General features: G+C 26.2%; 1 protein-coding gene across 3 annotated transcripts; it reads left to right on the forward strand.

Annotated features, from left to right (window-relative positions):
* Positions 1 to 265: 265 nt before the first annotated feature.
* LOC103574725 (UNC93-like protein) lies at positions 266 to 25,862 on the forward strand. Of its 3 annotated transcripts, none has more exons than XM_053741856.1 (7): positions 266 to 343; positions 19,303 to 19,568; positions 21,316 to 21,602; positions 22,087 to 22,300; positions 24,353 to 24,512; positions 24,586 to 24,853; positions 25,565 to 25,862. In XM_053741856.1, the coding sequence occupies exons 2-7, from the start codon at positions 19,327 to 19,329 to the stop codon at positions 25,831 to 25,833; spliced, it is 1,440 nt and encodes a 479-aa protein (XP_053597831.1). In that variant the 5' UTR covers positions 266 to 343; positions 19,303 to 19,326; the 3' UTR covers positions 25,834 to 25,862. The 3 variants fall into 3 exon arrangements, with proteins under 3 accessions (XP_053597831.1, XP_053597832.1, XP_014299187.1); XM_014443701.2 differs by lacking the exon at positions 266 to 343 and adding an exon at positions 16,145 to 16,365; XM_053741857.1 differs by lacking the exon at positions 19,303 to 19,568 and having other exon boundaries at positions 304 to 343.
* The last annotated feature ends 1,600 nt before the right edge of the window (positions 25,863 to 27,462 follow it).

Consider the following 27,462-nt stretch of genomic DNA (forward strand, 5'->3'; position numbering starts at 1 on the left):
ATGAATATTAACTCAGTTTTTTTTCAAATGCATACATAATTTATTGCGTAATAATCGTAATTAATTTACCGTGAGTATAATTTCTTTTTGTTGGTTACACTTTATTTAATGAAAGTTTTAATAAATTACGGGAGAGGACTTATTTCAATGTCAATGAGATTAATAAAATAACGTGTATGCACGCGCGCAGATAAAAAGAAAAAAAACACAGAACGCAATAGGGAATAAAAACAAAGTTTGAGTAGAATGTGGGAATACAAATAATGAGTACAGTGTATTATGGAAAAAAAATAAAAATGGGGAGAAACACTTTGGTAATTTGAATCTGGTGAAAAAACGAATAGTGAGTGATGTGTGATAAGAATAAAATATTTTATTATTATTTGTTAAATTCCTCGGCTATTTATTTATTTTTATGATGAATAAAAGCCGGGTTTTTTTAAAAAATACAAATAAAAGTGATGAAAGTTTTTCGCTTTTAGTTTGTTTTATTGTTCTATTGTTTTACTATATATGCGATAAAACAATATATGTTTTTATTGCGTTGGTAGTGAAACGAAAATACTTGAAATATTTTAATAATGAAAAATTACTTAAATAAATATTTCATAAAAAAATATTGATCAGGTTACGTGTTGTGATAAATTACGATAAAAGTATTTCCATGTTTTTGGACATGTGACGTAAAGAAAATTCAGTGACATAAATTTTGATTTTTTTCGATTAAAATTCAATTTTTTTTTTAAATTTACAAATTAAGACTGCCACGGAAAATCAAATTTTTATTTGGATTATGGTAAAAACGATTTTGACTTTGATATTTTGTAAATTTTCAAAAAATATTAATCAAAAATTTATAATTTGAATTTGAATTTTCAATTAATTTTTTTTTCAGAAATTTCTATAAATTAATTATCGGACAACTTTTTGTCATTATAAATTTCGATTATAAGTTGGCGTGAGTTGGACGCAATCGAAAGTTTTATTTGAAATTTTAAGTTCGCGATTTTCTGATTGGATTTCAAATAATAAATTTATAATATAAAATACGTCAACGTAAACTTTGCTCTGGTAATCCATTGTGGAATTATAAAATACTTTTAAACTTTTGAATTTTGAAAAGTATTATTTTATAGGGAGTTACAAGTACTCGATTAAAATCGATAGTCCAGTTAATTAAATCCCTCGGTGGGTTTCTCAACACAAATACACACTTGTAAAAGAGGGATTGGTTTGAGCCAGAAATGACGGGCGCAAATGGGTCAAAAGCCGTTAAACGGATCCTATTAAATCGTTCATCATCGTTTATTACCTTCTGCATTCAAATAATAAATCAAAATATGTAGTTATAATTTTTGACCATTGGAACAAAAAATTCCTAGTAGATAATAGATAGTAGATTTTTCCAAATTACTTTAAGAAATTTTGAACGGCTATCAGTTCTCAACTAAGAAATCAAATTTTTGGATTGTCGGACTCGATTTTGATGACCGCAAAAGTATTTGGAAAAATATTCATCAAAATCCAAAATTTGGAAACATCGTGATCTGATTTTTTTCAAAATTAGATCTGCGTGACTTCTAGCAGACCTACGAGTACTAAAAAGCGTTAAATTTTTCCAAGTACTTGTTGAACATTTCGATCGTTAATCGCAATTATGTTACCCAGGTGTTTACTCTCGGAATTCAGTATATTTGTGCAACAAACAATATCGTGAATCACGATTATTGATCATCAAATGCAGTACATTAGTGATTGGATACAGCTATAGTAGGTAGATAACCGGTTATAGTATCGTTAAAAAATAATAGGATGTAGCAGTGGTGAAATATTCAAATTTTGGTTACACTGCCAATCAACTTAAGCATCGTTCTTAATGAGTTCTTATTAACACCATAAAAACATAAGTATGTGTTCGAACAATCCCGTACGAAAATAACATATATGTAAAATATATGTAAAAATATATGATAAATATTAGAAGATATATGTGATGAATTTCACTGTATTTTCTGATGTGCACTTTTTTATATGAAAAAATATAATATTCATCATATACGAGTCCGTATATGTTTAGCATATATAAAATATATATGTCAATTATATACAAAAAATATATTTTCATCATATATGAAAATATATATTTTTGTCATATACAAAAACTATATTTTTATCATACATAAAAATATATATTTCTATCATATATGAAAAATATATTCTGATCATATATAAAAACATATATTTATATTGTGTATGGAAAAAAAAAGTTTCTTATATATATGACCCATTCCAATTAAATTAGATATAAATTTTAATATACTCTTTAAATTGCAGATAAAATTATCGAAATTATTTAATTTGAAGCGAATATATAATATATCCATATACATACACATACACCGAATAAAATATATGCTTAAATATAACAAAGAAAATATATGGTGTCATATATAATATAAATTATATGCTACCATATATTTCATTTCATATAAAAATTTTATATTTTTTGAATATAGAAGGAAATATATCAATACAATATATTATAAGGTAAATGTAAATGTATATGGCTTAATATAAAAAACATATGTTATATATATGGAATACATATATTTACTACTGCATATAATTTTATATTATATCAGCGATAATCTCTATATGATTTTATATATTTTAACCATATAGTGTTTTATCATACAGGTCGTTTAAAAATTTTCTAAAATCGCTCTGACCTTAGAAATTGCGACAAATAAAACCTAAAAAAAAAAAATAAAATTTTAATGCCAATTCAAAACTCCCGTCTTTAAATATTTCCCAAAAATAAACAAAAAATGCGCACCTGCCCTAGTAAAAGCCCACATTCAAAAAAAATTTGTTTTTTAACCCCCTGCACAATAATTGCGCATCTGTTTAGAAAGATTTAACCCTCAGTAAAATTAAGAAACCCGCAAATTTCATAAGCCCTATTACGAAGTTATAAAACAATTACAAACTTTTAATTCATTATTTAAAAAGTTTTGTTTTTTTCATTCAATAATAATAATAATAATAATAATAATAATAATAATTAAATACATCACGGCGATGCGTATTTTAAAACTTTTATATGAATTATTAATACGAATAATTCCCCAATTTGTTCACTGTATCATGATTAAAGTACTTGAGATAAGACTACAGTATAATTAAGTTGACGATGAAACGTTAATTGAGTTTTACAGAATATTATTATTATTCTATTATTTTAGGGCTCATTTTGTTATTATTGTCTCTATCGCAAAAAGTGCTTCATGATAACACTAAATCATTTTTTTTATAAATTTTTTTAATTTTAAAACAAAACACAAAATTTAATAATAAGATTCTGATTATTTTTTGATATCTCAATGGAAATTTGATGATAATTTTAATTAATTTAATTAAAATTCTTTAGTAAAACCGAATATATTTGTACTGCTTATTAATGAGAGAAACACAAAGGAATACAAATATATAAATATATATACATGTACAAATTTCAATAGGACTGTTCGTATTGTTCTTGAACCATTGTTGTAATTAAACATTAAACCACAGAAAATGTGGTCTTATATTTTAAAATACAAATAATGTCGCTAATTCTTAAGACTTTTGGTTACTTTCTTAATTCTATTCATTTAAGTTTTTAATCTTTTAATCAATTCAATACTTTTCCAAGACATAATTGTACTCGTGATCTACATAAATGTACCTGCTACCAAATTTACTTTCCCATAGTTAATTTTTTTTTTTTTACAGACCAAATTTAGTCAAACAATTTCGAACTTTTTGATATGATCCATGTAAAAAATCAAATTTTAAAATTATCCGGAAAAGTTGATAATCGTAAAATTCCCAATTTTGAATTTTCGAACAATTTTTGCTCCAAAAATTTCCAAACTTTTTTTGTATAGACGTAAAGAAAAAAGTGAACTTGAATAAAAAATAAATTTTGTTCTTAAAAAAAAAAAAATTAAAACGATTCTGTTCAAATCATTTTATTTTCGTATGTCAAAAACATCGATAAAGTGAAATTTTTTTTTGATAGCTTCAGATTACCATAAATACGCATTCAAACAAAAATACCAGATACAAAATTGAGAACAAAAGTCAAGATGTCAGAAAAAAAATATAAAAATTTTTAAATTCACGATTTTTATCCTCATGTCGTTTTATATGTAAAGCTCCCTTATCGATACATGCATATATATGTATATGTATTTTTTATCGCAGACTGTCTTCGGCATGTAAATAAATGTAAAAACAAATAATGCTGTTTGTATCGGTTGGATAAATTATAAAAAAAAGGAAAATCAAGAATCTGAGAAATAAAAACATATCTTACTTCCTGTATTATTTTCAACATATCCTCCAATAAATTTAAACATATGAAGGTATGGTAAGAATAAAAATCCTCTTGGGATTTCGGTAACATCTTTTGCTACATAGGAGCTAGATCTTAGATAATTGAGTTATGAGAGTTATTTTCATGAGTATGCTATCGATTTTCATAAAATGTCTGTCCTACTGGGCGCATTTATTTTTTTATCTTTAGTACAAATAAAAATTTAGCTACGACATATTCTCTTTATTCGGTTCTTGTATTTATTTACCCAGCATTTATGACCGATAGAATGAAAAAAAAAACCAAAACGATTTCAATGATTGAATGAATATAGTAATGGCCAGTCATTGTATGTTTTTTTTTTTTTTTGGGATAGTAACGGGAAAAATTGTTATAAAAGATTTAACACCAAAAGGATGTCAATACAAAATTTAGGTACGTCTTTGCTAGTAATATATATGAGTACTTGTAATTTATCACTGGAAAATAAGTAGAAAATTAAATATTGAGTAAAAATAAAATTATCGCGGGAAAATATTTTTTAAATTTTTAATTAACTTATTTATGATCTCATATATTTGACCTCTTTGTTAATCGAAATTTTGTTTGGGTTGGATTTTTTTTCAACCCTCAAATTTATGACAGAAAATTTATTTCCAATTTTTTCGGAGATAATTTATTACTTGAGTAAAATTATTTCTCTATTTCTAGTAGAAAAAAAAAAAAATTAGAACAGTAACCGGTGTAAAAAGGTTAAAAAAGTGTTGGCTATTATAAACCTTAAAATGGACTCGATAACGAACTTTTTTTTAACCGATTTTCAAACCTGAAAATACACAGAAAAATACTTGACTTAATACTGTGTTGACATTTCTCAGTGCAGTGCGTTCAGAAAAAACTCATTTTGAATTATTCTCGAATTTTCAAAAGTTTTAAAAAAGTTCTTCTTTGTCTCACGTTTTGAAGTTTAGAATAGTCAACACTTGAAATTTTTTTTTATATGGGCAGAGTATTAAAAATTTTAAAAAAGTGTTTTTTATACTTGTTTCATTTTTTTTTTTTTTTTTTGGTTTTCAAAGATTATAATAATAAATAACATTAAAAAAAAAAAAATTCGATAGTTTATTTGTTAGGAAAAGTAATAAACTTTGTTGACGTGTTAAACAAGAAATATCAGTATATACAAGTTATAAATGAACTAAATAAAAACAAAAAAATATATATATATATATATATATATATATATATATATTATATTTACAAATGATACTAACAACAGATTCTCATATCAACTTCATTCATGACAAAAAAAAACTTTCACAATATATCTTTCCATGTTGTACCAAAATGAAACTCCATATATATGTATATATATTATATATATATATATATATATATATATATATATATATATGTATGTATATATATACCCAATTATCTCTTGTCATCCTTTTATCAACAATAATATTTCAATCATACATTCCCCCTTCTCCATCACTGCTCTCTAAAACATTCATACTAACTTAAAAATATAACTTAATTTCCACCCCGAAAATTTGCATAAATGTATGAAAATATGCCCGCGGCATTTTTTGATTTTTTAAAAATCAACGCTATCATTGTTTTTTATTTAAATAAATAATTAAATGAGTTTATGAATATGCATTTTTTCATTGTTAATTTTATTATCGCGTATTTTATGATAGTTGCATAAATAATTCAATTAATGACTTTCTGTCATTGATTAAAATTAAATTAATAAAATTTATCAGTAATACTCTTTAGGAAATTTTGAATATAATTACCCGGTAAAAATTCAAATTAACTAAAATTTTTATAACTATTTAATAATTTATATATATATATATATATATATATATATATATATATATATATCCTCTGTTGAATTATATCTAAGAAAAATGAACGTGACTCAGAAGTTACAACTTTGAGATAAAATTTAGTTACTATGCAATAATTGTCACCAGGATTTATATATATCATATATATAAAGTTTAATATTTTTTAAAAATAACCGCTGGTTTAAAATTTATAAAATACTGTCTGAAGTATCGGAAAATTTTATTGACATTACAAAATTTTTCAAAGTATGTAATTTTTATGTAAAACATATATATTTACCATAAATTTATCAGCTTGAGTATAATAAGGCCTTGTTTAGAAAAAAAAAAAAAAAAAAAAAAGTTGAGATTAGTATGACACTCAGTTGGCACAAATAATCACGTGTTTTTTTTTTTTTAAAGAAAAACCTTAATATATAATTTTAAAAAATCACTCAGTGGTTTAACGGATGATTGTTAGTATAATCTTGCAGTCTATTGATAAATATCGCGAAACGTCCTGCACGATATGGAGACGCGCGAATACTAAAAGTAAGTTTGGCTGCGAAACCGGTTGTTTCGCTACCTACCCTTCTTGTGCGGAATCCTTGCTAACGCGCACCCTCTAAAAACCGACACATGTTTACTTTTTTGTAAATTTCGATAGTCAGTATTGTCTAGACTTTTATATTTTATTATACTGTCCATTATTGGAGACGTTCGATTTATGTGATAAAAAAATTAGATATGACTCTATTGGATTCTAAGAAAAGTTTTTTGGTTTTTATGTCGAAAAATGGGCGATGTTTAAATTTATTTGTCGTATTGATTAAAGAATTTAAAAGATCGAGTGTACACTCGGATGTTCATGATCTGATAAACTTCATTAGTTATTACCGTGAGTTTTTTATCGATAATTTCTATAAGTTTTCCTCTACAACAAAATATCGCATCTCTGACAGAGACAATTATAAATTTATAGACCGAAAAAAATTTTAAATGAATTATATTATAAAATTTTATGAGTGGATGTTAAAGAGCTTCAATAATTAATTAAGATATTGAAATACGAAAATTAATTACCATTGGTCGGTTATTAATTTAAATATCTGTCTGAATTAGTATATCTACGATTTATGTCGCGTTTAAATTTTTAAATTAACCCGCCATTTTTCCATGTGTTCAAAACGCGGAATTTATTTATGCGACTGCCGCGCCAGTGCTGCTGCCAGTCGGCAGGAAGCAAAAACACTAAAAAAAAATGTCAGCTGATTTAGTCATCCACTATCGGTTTTAGGGATTAATTATTGATTATAATTAAACAAAAAATCATTAAATAGTGATTTTCCATAGAGTTCTGTTCTATGAAAATCCAAAGCTAATGAAAAAAAAAATTAGGTCGATTAGTTGCGTTTATCGGAAGTTATCGTGTTTACAAACATCCGGCCAATCTGACCGACATCATAAATATTTTTTTTCAAAGTTATTTTTTTGCCATTAATATTTAAATAAACCGACCAGGAATTGCATCAGACTCATTTATAAATAAACCTTCTTTGCGATGTCATAAATTATTTCCTAGTATAGTTTATCATAAAAGTCGCAGAAATAATTAAACGTGAGTAAAGCAGTCAGAACTTTCAATGTGTAAATAAAATACTCAACGTTTTCGCGTTCGAGTTGTGCAATCACTCAAAACATCTCTACTACATTAATACGTTAATTATTATTCAGTATTTACAGTAATTATCAACTTCTAAAAATTACCACTTCGTTATAAAAAAAAGTTATGAAAATTTTTTGCAAGCGTCATCACAAACAAAATCTTCAAAAATTTTTAGCTCAATTAGGAAAACGTCATAAAAATAATAAAATAATTTATTAACCCGTGTAATAACCTGCTCTTACTTTAATCAACAAGAATGTATTTAATTACTCTATAAAATTATATAGCTCTAGTTAACTTGCGTCTACAACCTATAGGTTATTTCACGAACTTGCAAGATTTCAAAGCTTCTATAAAATTGTAATGCTAAAACTTGCATGCAGTCATAAATAACCATTTTTAAAAATTTAAATAAGAAAATTGCTACCCAAACTTAGTCGATAAATAATAACTTAATTCAACCTCCGTAAATATCAACAATTAGACAACTTGTTTTTACGGCCTACAGTAAAAATAACAATTACTGCAGTTTTTAATTAATGAAATTTATTTAACATTTAGTTTATTTATAAAAGAAAGTTTGTATGTGCTACTAGACGCAAGTATGTAAGTAAGTCACAGTTGTAAAATGATTCCTCATGAGAGCGTTAAAAAAAAATTTTCCGTCTCAGACCTTTGTTTTTAGTGGACAATAAAGTTACTTCATTTTCACGTTTCTCTCGGGAATAACAGAAGTCATAGTACATTAATTTGTCAAATTATACTTACACTCCAAGACACACATAAAAAAATATGTTGACCATTTTTTTATTTATCATTAAATTCTTCATTTATATGGATTTATTTTTTATGACCCTACTAAATTTATATGACAATGCTGTCATATATATCTATATATATTTGATGTCAATATGACAACGATAAAAAAATAATAATTTAATCGGAGGTAAAATGGCTCTCTTTAGAAAAATTTAAAAAATTTAATTGTGACTCAAAAAAAAATCTTTATTGAGGCAAAATGGGCCAGGAAATTTTTTTCAGACCGACGGTCCCCAAGTTAATTGAAAAAAAATTTTTGTAAATTTTAAAATGCAAGCTGTGGTGAATTGGGTTTTTTAAAAGCTGGTTCGGTCTGCCTTGTCAATAATTATATGTTTATAAATGTATATATTTATATATGTATGATGACATCATTAGCAGTTTCGAATCAAATATTTATTAGCATAAATTTATAATTGCTACATACACGGAAATTTAAAGAGGCATTTAGCTCTTTGATGAAGTGTATATTAATGTTACCAAATTCCATAAAAGTTTCATATATATAATCCAACATCAAGGTAGGGTATATAAACGTATGTAAATTTGTTGGTGAATAGTTTAACCGCCGTGTAAATAGTTCATGCTTTAAACTGTTTCTGACCGCTTTAATACCAAAATTTTTTATTTTTTTATAAATAATGCATCCAAATATATATAGACAGTGAAATTACTATCGTTTGATGCTGTGGTGATATAGTAAAGCCGGTCTATGTTAGTCACCTGCAGAAATTTAAATAAACGCATGCAAAAATTACTATGGCCATTAGTAATTTTTCCATGTGTTTATTCCAATTTCCGTCAGGTGGCCACAGTGTTCCAGTTTTACAATGACACCATTTCAAACAAGACATGAACTTCCAAATTTGAGTCAATTCTAAACTTTCAGTTGATCATTTTTTGAAATTCAAAATAAAACTCGAAAAAAAATTTCAATCTAGACGTTCTTGAAAATTTCTTATAAAGAGTCAAAAAGTTCATAGAAATTTCAAAGTTTGTTGTCTTGATCAATTTTTGGTGGCATGTAAATATCGATGTTTACATGCCAGCAAAATTTCCGTCAAGTTATTTTTCCTTTAAAATTTTGCAAAAACATGCATTAAAAATACTCGATCGAAAATGTTCTTTACTTTTGAATGTTTTTCAAGAATGATCAGCTCAAAATTAAGAGCTGTCCCAAATTTGGAAAATCACATTTACGAAACTTTTTGGAACGTATAGAAAAATTTTTTTTACACGGGCATTTATGAATCTTCAGCGAAATATCCTACAGTTGATCAGTTTATTATATCATTTTCAAGCCTGGTACTATTTCTCATCGCTTGAACAATAGACTTTTTGTCCGGAATATAGTGGCCTCTTGAGATTAAAAATGGCACGAAAAAACAAAAAAAAATCAATTTATCTAGGTTTACAGCTACTGCCACGACTGTCGTGATTCTGGTCCCTTTATCTTAGCTCATAAACAGAGAAGATGGAATACTGCCTAATTTCACCTTAATCGTTGCTTGACACTGGTATACAACTGGCACAATGGCGACGTGATTTACTGGCATTAAAAGCTCTCAGTGAAAATGTCTCTGCCGTATTTCGAACAAAATTATACCTCTTTACTTATTTTTTTTTCTCACTCATCGCAAACTATAAAAAATATTTTTTCTCTGGTATAATGTTTCTCGCCGTAGCAATTCGACTAAAATACATTGAGTTCTTGAAACAATAAAGAAAAATATTATATTTCAATTTAAACAATATTTTATTGCTCAAATATTTAAAACTTTCTACGTCGTCTATCAATTTACTCACTATTTTTGTGTCATTCGATAGTAACTTTACTTTGTATTCTTCGAATCGTTTGTCAGTTTTAATCAGATATAGAGCATACCAGGGCAAAATGAGAGCATTTCAAAAAAAAATAATTTCTTTTTTTATTGAAAAATATTTTGTTACACTTTATTGAAAAAAAAGTAGGCTAAGTTGATCAGCCTGGCCCATTTTACCTCAGAGTCGGTTTTTTTGTTTAAAAAAAAAATTCGCACTACAAATCAAATTTTTTTTTTTTTTTTTTTTTTTTTTTTATTGAAAATTTTAAATTGGACTCAATGTCTGACAAATCGGAATAAAGTCAATAAATTTTGTAAAATTCAAAATAATTTTTTTGAATTTCAGAGGAGGTATAATTAGCTATTTGCTGTTTTCAAAATTGTCTTTATAGAAATCGGTGTATGGGTTGAAAAATTTGATCTTTGATCAAAATCAGATTCTTTTTTCAAAAAATTTTTGTTTTTATCCAAACCAAAATCCAAAATTTTCTGTATATTATTCTGAGTCTGTTTTCTATCGTCTTTAGATCAAAAACGTTTCAAAATTTTAATTCAAATTCAAAAACAGATCAATTAGTTTAAATAAAGTCTGATTAGATCAAAGATCAAAATTTTCGACCCGAGAAAGCTGACCAACTTACCCCATCTTGTTTTAAATTCATACTTAAACATTTTCAAACGAAAAAAAAATTCTATTTAAAAACAATTTCATTTTGACCTCGGTCACCCCTACTGCTCTATATATATATATAAGATATATATATATATATATATATATATATATATATATATATATATATATATCATGAGAGAAAGTAAGTTTGAAACAAAAAGCGGATAATAACGATTTTACAAACAATATCAAGTTAAGAAACTTTTAGTCGATGGTTTCTAAAAGATTAAGGAAATAGTTATCGAGTCTTGAATGTGCATCAAGTCGAAATGTAAATAGCTATTTGCAATGCTATTAATTCTGGTTCAATGAATATAAAAATGTTTACCAAAATTAAATCTAAAAAGTTAATTCATCAGTTTTGTTATTCAGTTCTGTAGAATAATAACGAATTTATTATAATTCAAACAAACTTTTTGAATTATATTACAAAGTTTATTCAAAGGACCCGACTATAAACTCGTTGTTGTGAAGATAATTTAATGTGTTTTTATTTTAACCCCATTAAATTTAAACCGAAAAATAGAATTATTGCTTACATAGCGAGCGGCATCACCATTCGAAACTACTTTCTCTCAGAAAAAGTCTTTTTTTTTTTTTTTTTCTTTAAGAATGGCTTTGTGCTCTACAAGTGTGGGCACTCACTCGTCGCTTTATCATTCTCTACACTATCTTTATCTTCAAACCGCCCGACTACGCTCTTATACTTTTCATACTTTGTATAAAATTTAACATTCACATCATATAGAGCACTGAATCGCGTACGACCTCTTTAAACCATTAAACTAACCTCAATATTATTATAAACCCGATGAAAATTTGCTTTCCATCTTTATGGTTTAATTTCATATGTTTATTTAATTCAGTCAATACCGGAAAATTCCGCGAAAATTTTTTATATATTTAATAGTATAAAAATTATTCATATATTTTTTTGTACAACTAAAATTTTTCTCAATCGAATTCTATTATTCTGATCAATTTTTTTTTTTATACAATTTTCCTGATGGACACTAAAAAATTTTTTAATGAAAACCGAAAAGTGTAAAAAAAAAAATTCATAAAATATGAAGTAAATTATGAAATTTATCATTTAGCTTAACCCCTATGTAAAAATTTTTTTAAAAAATTTCCAACCTTTCCTTAAATAAAAAAAATTTTCATAGAAAATGGAGGAAATTAAAGAAAAATGTTTTCTATTCATAATAAAAAATTAGTTTTGTGGTCAAAATTAAACTGAAATTCATCTTTAGCTTGACCCTTACTAAAAAATTTTCTACAAAATTCCAACCCTTCCCTTAAATAAAAAAAAATTTTCATAGAAAATGGAGGAAATTAAAGAAAAATGTTTTCTATTCATAATAAAAAATTAGTTTTGTGGTCAAAATTAAACTGAAATTCATCTTCAACTTGACCCTCTCCAAAGTTTTCAAAAAATTTGACCCCTCCATTAAATTAAAAAAAAAAAATTTCTATTTTCCCAATAACTAAATATTTAAAAATATATTGAACCCAGACCTCAAGTTCTCCATTAAAAAAAAAAAATAATTACTCAATACAATTAAATAAAATTTTCAAATATAATTCTTCCAAACTCGAGCGCGCGCTAAATTATTCTTCTCAGTCAATAGAAGTAACCATAAATAAAATTGAAAGTCATCGTAATAAACATCAGTATTACCTTTAAATTTACAGTACCTAGATTCCAAATTACCTGTACTCCCAGTTTATTTACTTAATTATTCAAAGCTACATTAATTTAATTTCCCATTAAATAAGTTATCTTTTAATTAACTCATTAAATAATAGTTTATGTAACATAATTACACATGGCATACCCAGTATCAGTGAAATCGAGTATTTAAAATAATAATATCAAGGCTACTGTACGTAAACTTTGGAAATTCCTGGCAAGAATCTCAAATTTATCTGATCAAATAACCGGTTTACGTTCGTGGTCGAGGGTGTGTTGCATAATTTAACAATAACTCCTTATTCGTTCTATATATTATACATACATGTATATATTATGTAATTAATAGGATAGTCTAATATACATGCGATGAATGTAAATCATATATATACTAAATTTCTCATATATTTGAATGTGTGAATTCTTATCTACTTATGAAATAACTCGATATACATTTTTTTTTTTTTTTTTTTTTTTTTTTTATTTTATAAAAATATCTGTTACTCAACGGCTTACAATTGAGGCTGACATTAAGCAAAAAATATATCAGTCAGAAATACATTTTGTATCGAAGAAAGTAACATTAATTAGTTTTATAAATTTGCTGGAGATTATTGTTCGATGCCGAAAAATTTTAAAAATCCGTGGTAGAAGGTACGAATATCGACTCCTACACCGGTGAAAAATTGTACTATCGCTGCCCAGACAGCGGCCGTAAAACCTAGCTGTTCAGTTTTCGCCGCAGGAGGTTCTGTAGTTTGAGCAGCGGCGATTTGTGCTTTTGGAATATCCACTACTATACAATTTACCTACACAAATCAAAAATTTTTTTTTTAATTATTAATTTTTCTGCTGAATTAAACAAGGGAAGGGAGATAAGACAGAATTTTTTTTTCATAAATTCGTGGGGTCATTTACTATTTATTTGAATTAACAAATGAAAATCATTTTTTTTTTTTAATTAATATTTTTACACCAAACTAATTAGTGGGAAAAAATTAATTTTTTATGTGGTATTGATCAATTAAATTTGTATGGTGATTACGGATATTATGGTAGTTATTAATCTCGAGTAATTAAAATTTTTTTTAATTAACTGTAAAATGTAAGCATGCAGAAGTAATTTAATTTATTTTAAATTTATTCGAGGGCACTAATTAATTGGTGATAAAGAAAAATTAATTTGTTCTGTTTACAAATTTAATAAATTGAGTTTTTTTCTATGGAAAATTGTAAAAAATAATTTTCTGAGATATAAAATGATGGAAAATTTATATCAATAGATTTTTTTTAAAAATTATCAGAATTTTGCTCTAGTTCTATTTAAAAATTAAAAATCCAGAAATTCGCAGACAATCAAAAACTTTTTGATTTTTTTTTCAACATCAATTACAAAAAAAAAAAAAAAAAAAAACCAAAAAAATTCACATTTAGAAAATTTAAAAATCTGTATGTGCAATTTTTTCAAAATTTTTTTTTTTGACAATTTATCGTTTTAAAAAATAATCAAAAATTATTAGACGCCAGCTGATTTGAATATCATAAAAATTGATTTTTTTTTCAGCTCTTTTTTTAATGGATGAAGTGAAAAAAATGAAAAAATATATCAGATATTCAAAATTTAAATTTAAGATTTGAAAATATAATAACACATAATTATCAATTTTTAATTAATTTCATAAATATAAAATGTAAAAACTTCATGATCCTAAAGTTAGCAGACAAACTAACAATTTTCGAATTTTTTTTCAACAGTTTAATTAAAAAAAAATAAAAAATAAAAAAAATGCACATGTAGTAAATTTAACAAACTATAGGTGCAATTTTTCCAAATATTTTTTTTTATAATTTTCCATTTAAAAAAAAAATCCAAAATTTATTAGACTTCGGCCAACCAGTCTCATAAAATATTTGAAATAATCATGAATTAAATCCGGAGTCAATGCGGAGTGAATTTGTAACGTAGACTTTTTCAAAATTTAATCCGAGACTGAAATTTTTTCCAAAAGGCATTTTTATTATACCAACACTAGATCAAAGCGCATACAAGTCAAAATAAATTCCACTCCGAAATAATTCTAAAATCTTTTCCAACTAAAAACTAGTGAACACACTTCTGCACGATTACTCAGTAAAAATAATAAATTACTAATTAAAGCCATTGAAAAAAAAAATATTGTTTGTCTATTTTTCGATAATAAAAAAAAAAAAATAAATTATTGGGTACTTACATAAGCAAAAAGACAGCAAAGCAGGAAAACGAAAACAAGTATGCGGACCATTTTTGACGTTTTTTCTTAACTTTTTCCAAAACAGAAAATTACAAGTGTCCTTCGTGAACTGTGGCACACGACTGTACTGAAAATGAAAAATTTCCTTCTTTATATAATGTTTTTTTTTGGTCATTAAGATAAGAAATATACAGACTTGAGCATCCATCAAAATTTCTGATGGTAAATTCCCTAATTTACTTTTATCTATTTCCAATCTGATAATTTTGTGCCCGAGCTTTAGTCACAGAAAATAAAATCGAACTCCTCATTACTTTCTCATTATCATTATCATTAAAAATACTTTAAGAATTTGAACATTGAAACTTCCATTTATGTTAATGACAAAAGTAAAATGCTGACGCACTATTTTCAATGAATAAATATTCAATAACTCATATTATTATTTTATACATAAATTTATTCTTAATCAAGGACTAATGAAAGATGACAGCTGATAAATCAGTAGCGTATTTTATTACAAATGCTAATTGAACGAACAATTACAAAAATTAATTAAAATAAATAAATGCTTTCAGCAAATATTTATGCGCTTCAATTATTTGCGCGTAGTTTCTGCCCGGGGGTAAATTATTGACAATTTAATTACACTATGATCAGTCAGGCTTCTATTTTCTCGTAACAAAATTCATAAATCATTACCCGAAGTCATATTTATATATTTATATTAATGAAAGTATGAATTTGTAAACTATGAAATTTAATGGTAATTATTTTTAATTGACATCAATTATTTGTTTAATTAAAAAAATAAACTTGGGGTAATAATCATTGATCTGGAAAGTATACGATTGCAAAAGTTTATGCTGATAGATATTTATTTATTTGTACGAATGGAGACGTGAAAGGTAGATTATACTAGATGATAGAGACAATTCAAGGACGGAAATATAACCAGATTGATTTTTAGCTGCATCAGCGATAATGAAATACCTCCGCGGGATCAGTTACTTCGGGGACCGTTTAAAGTTACGGAGATAAAAAAGTTTCCGTTGTTGTTGAGAAAAAATTGTTGGTTTATTTTTTTTTGAAGCTGCTTTTAAGTGTTAACTTGCAGTGCTGTTCTATTTAAATTAATTCTTGAGACAAGTGTCTGCTTCGTAGTTTAAATTATTTATTATATTTACGTGCGATAAATGTTTATTTGTCTGAAGATTTTGTAAAAGTATACTTATGTATTTTTAAATTGTAACACGTAGGTAATAAGATTATATTTTACTGCATTGTCATTTTTTTACGGAGTTGTTATCTACTATTTTCTAAAAAAAAAATATATATATATATATATACGTGGGTGTGTAAATGGTTATGGTTTATATGAGAAAAGGGGCAATTTGACCAGATACAAAAATTTTTCATTTTTAATAAACTTTTTTTTTACCCGCATGAAAATATATATGGTTAACATATATTAAAAAATATATGTTACAGATATAAATATATATGTGACAATACATGAAATCTTATATAGAACTGTATATAGATTTTGGCCGATTTTATTATATTTTTATATATGATTTCTCTTATGTGATTTCATATATTTTCGTATAACTTCAATATATTATTTATATATTTGAAAACTTATAATTTCAATATATTCAAACATAAATGTTATTTATATATGGAAACAAATAAGAATACATATATAATTAATCATTATATGCCACGATATATGTACCATGTATTCAACTTTATAAATTTTTATATATTTTTCGATATATAGAAGCATATAAGTCTCCCCATATATGTAAGAATAAATAAAATACATTCTTTTCTGTCTTTCTCTCTCTGTTATAAGATTCAAACATTTTGTTTAGAATATATATGTGTGCTAGCTTACAAATTTACATATATAATTATCAATATATGTAATACATATATGTGCTAACTTATAAGTTTACATATATGATTTTAAATATATATAATACATGTATTAACTTATAAACTTACGTATATAATTAATTATATTAAAACTTAGTATATTATATATAAGAAAATATATATCGTTTTTGGCCACTTATATGCTCCCATATTGATTATATATTAATCCATATATATTTATCATATATGCTATTTTCATGCGGGTATTTCTGATTGTCGTAGACTGGGTACGAAAAATTTTGAAAAAAATTTTTTTTTGTCTTAAAATTATGTCTTATTCTGTCTCAAGTACTCTTATATAGTATAAGAATTTCTATGATAAATAAAAATTACGGACCTCAAAAAAAAAAAAAAAATCAGGAAATTTGACCAGATTGGATTTTTTTTTTTTTTTTTTTTTTTTTTTTTTTTTTTTTTCAATTTCTTGTCACCTAAATTATTTTATTGAGAACTAAAAAAGTTATACTATGGGGTAAAATGGGTAATTTCTTAAAATTTTGTTGATTTATTTATTTAATTATCACATGAGCTTTAATTGTTGTATAGTAGGTACGAAAATTTGTTTTGTCTGAAATATAATGTCTCATTTTGTGTCAAGTACTTTTATATAGATATAAAAATTTCTTTATAATATAATAGTCATATAGAAATATGTACAATCCAGCGCACGTAGAAAAAAAATTAATAGACCGGAACAATAGAATTAAGAATTTTATTGCCGTGCGAAGGACATAAAAATTTTTTTCCGACCATAAAAATTTTTTTTGTTAATAATTTCTTACTTTTAAATCACGATAAAAATAAAAGTGGATACTTAGAGGCGATTGCCATTTTAATGGACAATTAGATGATAGAATTTTAAACGAATCTTGTGCTTGATTAAAATACTAATTTATGTAATTAACGCAATTAAAGCTGAGTAGGATTAATGAGGAGCGTGATTATAATTTTTTCTTTGAAAATTTTTTTTGGATACTCGGGTCATTGATAAGCATTCAAAGCGATTTTCCTTTGAGGGTTTAACAAATTAAAGCTCTTTGAACTGGTTCTCATTGAATGTCATGTTTTATATGAAGTAATAGTCGGAAAGCGATTGAGCATTCAGTCATTTATGTACTGAAACATGTGATGCTTTTTGAGGTCAAGTTATTTTCTGGAGGTATAATTTTAAAGGGTCGAGAGTAATGAGACACTTCCTGGAGATTTAAAATGTATCAACTCGATGTGTGCAAATGAATTAACTCCACTTCAATTAATGTTTCAATTTATTTTTAATTAATTACTTGAATTTATAAAAAACTCCTTGAAACTAAATACTTTTCAATTTTTTTTTTTTTTAAAAAGTCCTGTAATTTTTTTAAAAATTGTAATTTTGAATTTTTACTTTTTTCTCAGCTTCGATCTACATAAATTTCTACAGATCTAAGTAGATCTCAATAATTTAAAAAAGTTAAATATTCTGAGAATTATAATTAAAAATTTTTTCATTTTCCAAAATTTCATGAAAAATGGAAATTTTGAATTTCTAAAATATGATAATTTTATTTCGATCTTGGTAGATCTTTAGAGATCTACATAGATCCCTAAACTCAAAAAAATTAAATTTTCTAAAATTTAAAATTTTTTTAAGTCACAAAATTTCTCAAAAAATGAAAATTTTCACAATTTTTTTTCCTCAGTATGATCTATATCGATCTTTATTATCTGAATAGATCTCAATAACTAAAAACAAAATTCAAATTTCTTATATTTAAAATATTCAAAATTTTTTTCAAAGCTTCCGAAATTTTTAAAAATCCAAAATATTGAATTTAAAAAATTTCATAATTTGCCGCCTCTTAATTTCGATCTCCATAGATCACCAATCTACAAAAATTTAAATAATAATTTTTTTCCGCCTCCCCAGGTAAAAATTCCCATAAAAAATTCAAAATCGCTCATAAAATCAACGCCGACGTCCACATACGTCACAAATTTATGAAAAAACTTTCTTACCGCAGTCTTACATTCAAATTTTTCAAATCCCCTCTAAATTATCAATTTATTATTCAATTATCCTAAAAAAAATTTTTGGCGCCAACTCAATAAAATTCAAATTTTCATTTTTCATAAACTGACCCAATTACTTACCAACACTAGAATAATTTCTCAATTTATTCTAATTGCCTATAACCCTATCATAAAAAAACGACATTTGCATTTAATTGCCGCAAATTTATTATTAAAAAATTTAAAAAAAAGATCTCTTTCTGCAGGTAAAAAAGTTAATTTACGTAATAATGGCAAACTTGGTAGCAACAGATGCCTTGAGGAGTAATTTTAATTCAAAAGAACGATGGAGAATATTAAAAAACATAATAATGATTGGGATTGCATTCATGATTCATTTTACGGCATTCATGGGTGCAAGTAACCTCCAGAGTTCGATAAATGCCGACCAATCACTCGGTACATTTACACTCGCCTCTATCTATGGAAGTCTTATACTCAGTAATATTTTCTTACCTGTACTTATGATAAGGTACGTTTCATATTTTTTTTTTTTTTAACTAATCTATGTCAACTGGACAAACGGACTTTAGATAAATTCTAATTTGTGGGTTCATTTATTTTTTTACTGATAGTATTCGACGTCATTAGAGTAAATTACTCAATGGTAATTTCTTAGCTCATTAACATTAATTACTGTCGATTACATGAATCGTGATGTATGCAGATAATTTACTGACGATTGGGTATAATGGACACCTTAAAAATTTTTAAATAAAAAATTCAGATTCATATTTATTTTTAATTGAGTGAAGTGGAAGCCTAAAAAATTTTTTGATTCTGCTCCGGAAGCAATTTTTTTTTTTAACGGAAATTCTGATAAGAAATATCGTATCAATTGAATTTAAACCCGTATGAAAATAACATATATGGTTGAAATATATGTAAAAATATATCATAAATATCAGAAGTAAATGTGGCGAATTTAACTACATTTTCTGATATATTTTTTTTTATATTAAAAAATATAATATTCATCATATACGAGTCCGTATATGTTTAGCATATATAAAATATATATGTTAATCATATACAAAAAATATATTTTCATCATATATGAAAATATATATTCTTGTCATATACAAAAACTATATTTTTATCATACACAAAAATATATATTTCTATCATATATGAAAAATATATTCTGATCATATATAAAAACATATATTTATATTGTGTATGGAAAAAAAAGGTTTCTTATATATATGACCCACTCCAATTAAATTAGATATAAATTTTGATATATTCTTTAAATTGCAGATAAAATTATCGAAATTAGTTAATTTGAAGCGAATATATAATATATCCATATACATATACATACACCGAATAAAATATATGCTTAAATATAACAAAGAAAATATATGGTGGCATATATAATATAACTTATATGCTACCATATATTTCATTTTAAATAAAAATTTCATATTTTTTGAATATAAAAGGAAATATATCAATACAATATATTATAAGGTAAATGTAAATGTATATATGGCTTAATATAAAAAACATATAAGTTACATATATAAAATACATATATTTACTACTGTATATAATTTTATATTAAATCGGCGAAAATCTCTATATGATTTTTTATAATATATCATATATTTTTTTGTTTCAAACATATATGACTTTATATATTTTAACCATATATTGTTTTTTCATACGGAATTTGAATAAAAATTTTTATCTAAAAATTCAAATATTCGATTTACTTTACAAATTATTAATTTTAATTATTTAAAAATTTCAAACTCTTCATACTTAATCAAAAAAAATTCCTTTAAATATATGTCAAATATTTAGTCGCGCTGAGATCCGATATACTTAATATCAGCAATAAATTTAATCGACATTTATAAAAAAAACTTCAAAGAGTTTGACAACAAATTGACATCAAAAAAAAATATAAAGAGTAATTCAGGAAATTTCGATTAGTCGACTCCGGAAATTATCTTCCCTCCTATTTCTTTGACAAATTTAATGGGTTTAGCTCTCGTCTATCTTAGTTTATCCGTCCACTACCGAAATTAATCTCTCCGCAAGTCAGTACTCGACGGGAAATTAATGCCCCTACTAAATTTAAAAAAAAAAAAAACCAAAACACAGCACAGTGCAGAAAAAATAGGACAACAAAACAAACAAATAAATAAATGAATAAATATATGAATGAAATGTTATTTTATATAGCGGTAACAATATTTTGTACTTTACAGTTGGTTAGGATGTAAATGGACAATTTCACTGTCATTTATTGCATATATTCCGTTTATAGCCGCGCAGTTTTACCCCAAGTTCATGACAATGATTCCAGCTGGGTTGGCCGTTGGATTAGGCGGTGGGCCATTGTGGTGTGCTAAGTGTACATATTTAACGGTAGTTTCAGAAGCTTATGCAACAATATCTCAACTCGGAGCTGATGTTCTTGTTACCAGATTTTTCGGAATGTTTTTTATGTTTTATCAAATGGCACAGGTCTGGGGTAATCTGATTTCTTCAGCTGGTTCGTAATTATTGTTATTACCATTGTAAATAAATGTACCAGTACTGGAACACTCAAATTACGGGACCATTTTTTATAACTTGATAAAAAGTTTTTATATAAATTGTCACTGAAATTTAGGGGAAATAAAGCCGCTGAGAAAAATTTATCTCGATCCTAAATATACTGGAGTATATATTTTTTAAGATGAAAAATATTTATAATACTGAGAAAAAAAAAAATTGGCGGGAAATAATTTGGCGGCAAAAAAAAAATTTTTAAATACTTGATAAATTTAATATAAATATAAATTCATATATATCAAATTTATCAGGTCAAAAATAAAAAAAAAAAACCCTAATTTTGAATAAAAAAATTTCATTTCATTCTACGGCAAGAAAAATGTTTGCCTTTTTTTTTTTATGCTAGAGCTCGTTCTGGTAATGGCACATTTATCATATTTATTTAAAAACAAGTGGATTATTTATTAAGATATTATTTGCAGTATTATCTTACGGCAAAGGAGATTTGCCAGTAGTAGAATTGAACAGCACAAAAGTATCTGAAATATGTGGAGCTAATTTTTGTCAAATAGTTGAAGAAAATCCCAATTTAGCTCCACCGCCGGTCGAGCGAATCCATTTAATATCCGGAATTTATCTTGGCTGTATGGTCCTGGCGTCTCTGATTGTCGCGTTTGGAGTTGATTCTTTATCAAGGTAATTCAAAACATTTACTGTTGTGTACACTGGCCGTCATGTAATTTATCTTACACACTTTTCAATCCTCGGTACTCATTTTTCACCCCAGTTTCGTATGGAAGAAAAAATCATATTAATTTAAATGGACCCCGAGACTTCAATACCATGAATATTTTAAATTAAAAAATAAATAATTAGCATTTTTATATTATAATATATAAATGCAATTAGTGATTAATCTTCATGAGAATAATCAATCATTATCTAACATTACTCATCACTAATTTATTTGTATCCAGCGATGCGCATATTAAATAGCCTCATAAATTATCCCGGCATTATTTCCCAGATCTGCTTATCGTCTTCAAGTTTCACTGGCATTAAAAATAACAAACATTTTTTTTAATCAAAAATTGTACATCGCGAACGCTTATATAATAATTTAATTTATTAGAATTGATCACTTTGAATTTTAATGTTTTTTCATTTAGTGAATACGTAACATCTAGACAGAGACAACTATAAATTTATAGAACGAAAAACATTTTAAATGAATTATATTATAAAATTTTATGAGTGGATGTTGAAGAGCTTCAATAATTAATTAGGATATTGAAATACGAAAATTAATTACCATTGGTCGGTTATTAATTTAAATATCTGTCTGAATTAGTATATCTACGATTTATGTCGCGTTTAAATTTTTAAATTAACCCGCCATTTTTTCATGTGTTCAAAAAACGGAATTTATTTATGCGACTGCCGCGCCAGTGCTGCTGCCAGTCGGCAGAAAGCGAAAACACTAAAAAAAAATGTCAGCTGATTCAGTCATCCACTATCGGTTTTAGGGATTAATTATTGATTATAATTAAACAAAAAATAATAAAATAGTGATTTTCTATAGAGTTCTGTTCTATGAAAATCCAAAGCTAATGAAAAAAAAAATTAGGTCGATTAGTTGCGTTTATCGGAAGTTATCGTGTTTACAAACATCCGGCCAATCTGACCGACATCATAAATATTTTTTTTCAAAGTTATTTTTTTGTCATTAATATTTAAATAAACCGACCAGGAATTGCATCAGACTCATTTATAAATAAACCTTCTTTGCGATGTCATAAATTATTTCCTACTATAGTTTATCATAAAAGTCGCAGAAATAATTAAACGTGAGTAAAGCAGTCAGAACTTTCAATGTGTAAATAAAATACTCAACGTTTTCGCGTTCGAGTTGTGCAATCACTCAAAACATCTCTACCACATTAATACGTTAATTATTATTCAGTATTTACAGTAATTACCAACTTCTAAAATTACCACTTCGTTATAAAAAAAAGTTATGAAAATTTTTTGCAAGCGTCATCACCAACAAAATCTTCAAAAATTTTTAGCTCAATTAGGAAAACGTCATAAAAATAATAAAATAATTTATTAACCCGTGTAATAACCTGCTCTTACTTTAATCAACAAGAATGTATTTAATTACTCTATAAAATTATATAGCTCTAGTTAACTTGCGTCTACAACCTATAGGTTATTCCACGAACTTGCAAGATTTCAGAGCTTCCATAAAATTGTAATGTTAAAACTTGCACCTGAACCAAAAGTTTAAATTTCTGTCCTGTTTTAGCGCATGCGCTATCTTCTTACAAACTGGATATCCCAATCTGCGTCTCTGTCACCCCAGCCTACGACTTTTGTCAGCAATTATACACCCGTATCATAATGTCCTATTTTTCTCCCTAGGTGTGTAATATACTATTAAAAAAACTTTTTTTTTTTGCTGATAAAATTAAAAAAAATTGACTAGAAATTTCATCAGACTCATATATTAACAACCTTTCATTGCAATTTTTATCCATCTCCAACTTTAGTCTGTCATAAAAATGCAGCAGCAATTTAACGTAAGCAAATCATTTGGAAATTTAAATGTCATTACTAAAGCACTCTGCGCAACACTTTAAATGTGCAAGTAGATATCGCAAACAGTTTAATTGACTAAAGAACTATCAAACCCGACATAAAAATTTGCATTACCAGAATTATGCTATTATCATTACACTATTTCAGGTACGATAAGGGTAGAACTGGATCAGCAACCGGACAATCGGGGCTCAAATTGCTCGCCGTAACATTAAAACTGTTGAAAGAAAAACGTCAGTTACTTATATTGCCGATAACAATTTTTATTGGAGCAGAACAAGCGTTTCTATTCGCTGATTACAATGCAGTGAGTAAAATAGAATTTTTATTTAGGATGTCTTTTGAAAGGTTTCAAAACCTTGTAATTTATTGTTGACTAGTCTTTTGTTTCGTGCGCATATGGAATAAGCAACATTGGTTTTGTCATGATTTGTTATGGTGTCGCAAATGCAGTCGCTGCCTTAGCAACTGGATCAATTGTTAAACTGACAGGACGGATTCCAGTTGTTGTCTTTGCGTTTCTACTTCACTTGCTCCTCATAATAGCACTTTTGTATTGGAAACCTACGCCAGAACAGGGCAGTATATTTTACCTGATGTCGGGACTGTGGGGGATCTGCGATGCAATTTGGCTGGTCCAAGTTAATGGTACGCATTTTAAAACATCTATCATTTGGTTGCTTTTATTGCTCTGGTCGGTGATTGGCCGATCATACGCGAGGTAGATTCAATCAAAATTTAATATGATAAAGAATGAATCTTTTTTTATCGGCTATTGGAATGATGGAAGAGTTCATACTTATCATCTGTAAGTTTTCTGATAGCCTGACTGCCTGGTCATAAAATTGACATCATTTAGTTGCGATCAAATTGATGTCAACTTGACGTCAAATTTCTGAGGAAATTGAAGTCAACTTTTACTTTCAACTTTCTTAGGAAGTTGGCGTCCAGTTGTCAACTTATGGAATTGACAACTTTTGACATCAATTTGATGACAAGTTGTAACAGTCGTCGCTAACTTTCCGGCAGTTTGGCTATCAGGGTAGGTGGCAGGTGCATCGGTTATCCCAAAAGACGAGAATTCTGAATGAGACTTACCATCCGTTGAATATGACTAGAGTTTCGAAATTTAGCAAAAGATGGCGGTTATATTTAATTGAAAAAAATCAGATTAATCTAAATTTATTAGATTTTTGATAAAAAATTCCCAATTTTTCGATCTCAAGCTCCATATGAGCCAACCAATATGGAAACCGACCAAAATTTTGATTAAAAACTTATGACGTATGGACTCGAAATTTGTTTCTATCGTTGATGAATCTGGGGGTGAATTGATTTTTTCTTGTAATATTGTTTCAGCTTTAAGTGGGATCCTGTTTCCTGGAATGGAAGAAGCAGCGTACTCGAACTTTCGACTGTGGGAAGCCACTGGTTCAGTTATTGCGTACTCTTATAGCTCTTATTTATGCACCAGCACTAAATTGTATTTACTCATTGGTATTTTAATAATCGGGGTCGTAGGTTATGGTATTATTGAGTTCACCGGAACTATTTCTAAAGTTATTTTAGTTGATCCGAAAACTGACTTCGAACTAGTAAACAGTCGCGAGCCCGCCAATGGAAATTAATTTAAAAAATTTCAAATAATTTGTTTATTTTTTTCATTATCTTTAATTACGACTTAATTTTTTTTTTACTGCCAAAAAAAATTGATTGAATTATTGGGGTAAAATTCGTCACCCAAATAAAATTTTGAAAAAATTAATTGAAATTTTTTTTCATTCATTTCAAAATTATTATAAAATTTCAAGCAGTTCAAAGTACTCGGAGTAAAATGGGTCATAAAAAATTCAATTTTTTATATTCGCTCTAAATTAAGAAATAATTTCATGTCAGAAGTATTTCGTTTACTGAGAACGTGCAATAATAGATATAATGATAATAATAATAATAATAATATTAGTGAATAAAATATATCTACAAATAATTCATTCAAATCCAATACATCGCACTTACCTCGTTAATAGAAATTTCATCATGAATTGATTATAATTTTAAATAATTAAATAAAATGGTTTTATAAATATCTATTAATACATCTGATAATTTTCTCAATCGGAAAATAAATTAATAATCCAAAATTCGATATAATAATAATAATTTCGTCTCAATAATGAAGCAAAGTTAAAACCTCTTAATTATTAAAATTACATTAAAATCGATTCCGTTCAAAATTATTACTTTTCAGCTGAATATTTATCAGATCTGAAGCTCAGTATCGCGTATATATAAATATCGCGATTTCAAAAATGTGTTGCTGTCAATAATGAACGAGTATTTTTAAAAATGAGAATTTCTGGTCAATGTCTCAGGAACAGTTTTCATTAAATTAAAAAAAAATAATTTTTTTCTACGAAAATTAAAATTTTGCATTCTATTGACCTGGATTAAAATTTTGATTTATATCGACCTGTGATTTACATCATCCAAAACTACGAAAAGTCAAATTTTCAATCTGGAAAAATTTTTAACTCTGATTTCAAAAAAATTTTTATTTTTTTAGTTTTCTCTATTTTTAAATTTTTTTAAATTTCCCGCCTTTTTTCTAGATGCCACTTTTGAATCCTACCGTACCACAAGAGCTGCCAGTAGTTAGTAAAGAAGGAAAAATAATAAAAATAAAAAATGACAGCTGAATTTTTCATTAATTACAGAGTTAAGTTTTTAATTTTTGTTTAATTACAATTAAAAAAAAAGGATTTGGATAGTGAATTTCCATAGGGTTCTTGTGACAAGTGATACAAAGCTACAAAAAAAAAGTCCGGGCTTTTTATTATATTTTTTAGAAGTTATCGTGGTTCTGAGTTTGCGCATGACAACCCACTGCAATGGTTTCTTGGATTAAAACAGATCATTTTGATTTATGAACTAATTAATTGACTAATTATCGGCTCAAAATCATTCCTTAATAAATTATCTTTGTACTAGTACACAATTTACCCATTTTACTCTAATTAAAAAAGTATAGAGACGATTTAACGTGAGTAAATCAGTCGAAAAAATTGAGTCGATCATAAGGTCCGCACTTAAAGTATGTAATTGATAAAAAAATTATATTAATTAAGGTAGAGATCACTAACGACGACTAATATTTATATAAATAACTTAAATAATTTTTTTTTATATTATTATTAATAATTGTAATTAATATTAATATATATTTATATAAGTAATAAAGTAAAAATAAAAAAATGAGT

The sequence above is a fragment of the Microplitis demolitor genome, chromosome 9 (genome assembly GCF_026212275.2).
Source record: "Microplitis demolitor isolate Queensland-Clemson2020A chromosome 9, iyMicDemo2.1a, whole genome shotgun sequence".
Taxonomy (NCBI): Eukaryota; Metazoa; Arthropoda; class Insecta; order Hymenoptera; family Braconidae; genus Microplitis; species Microplitis demolitor.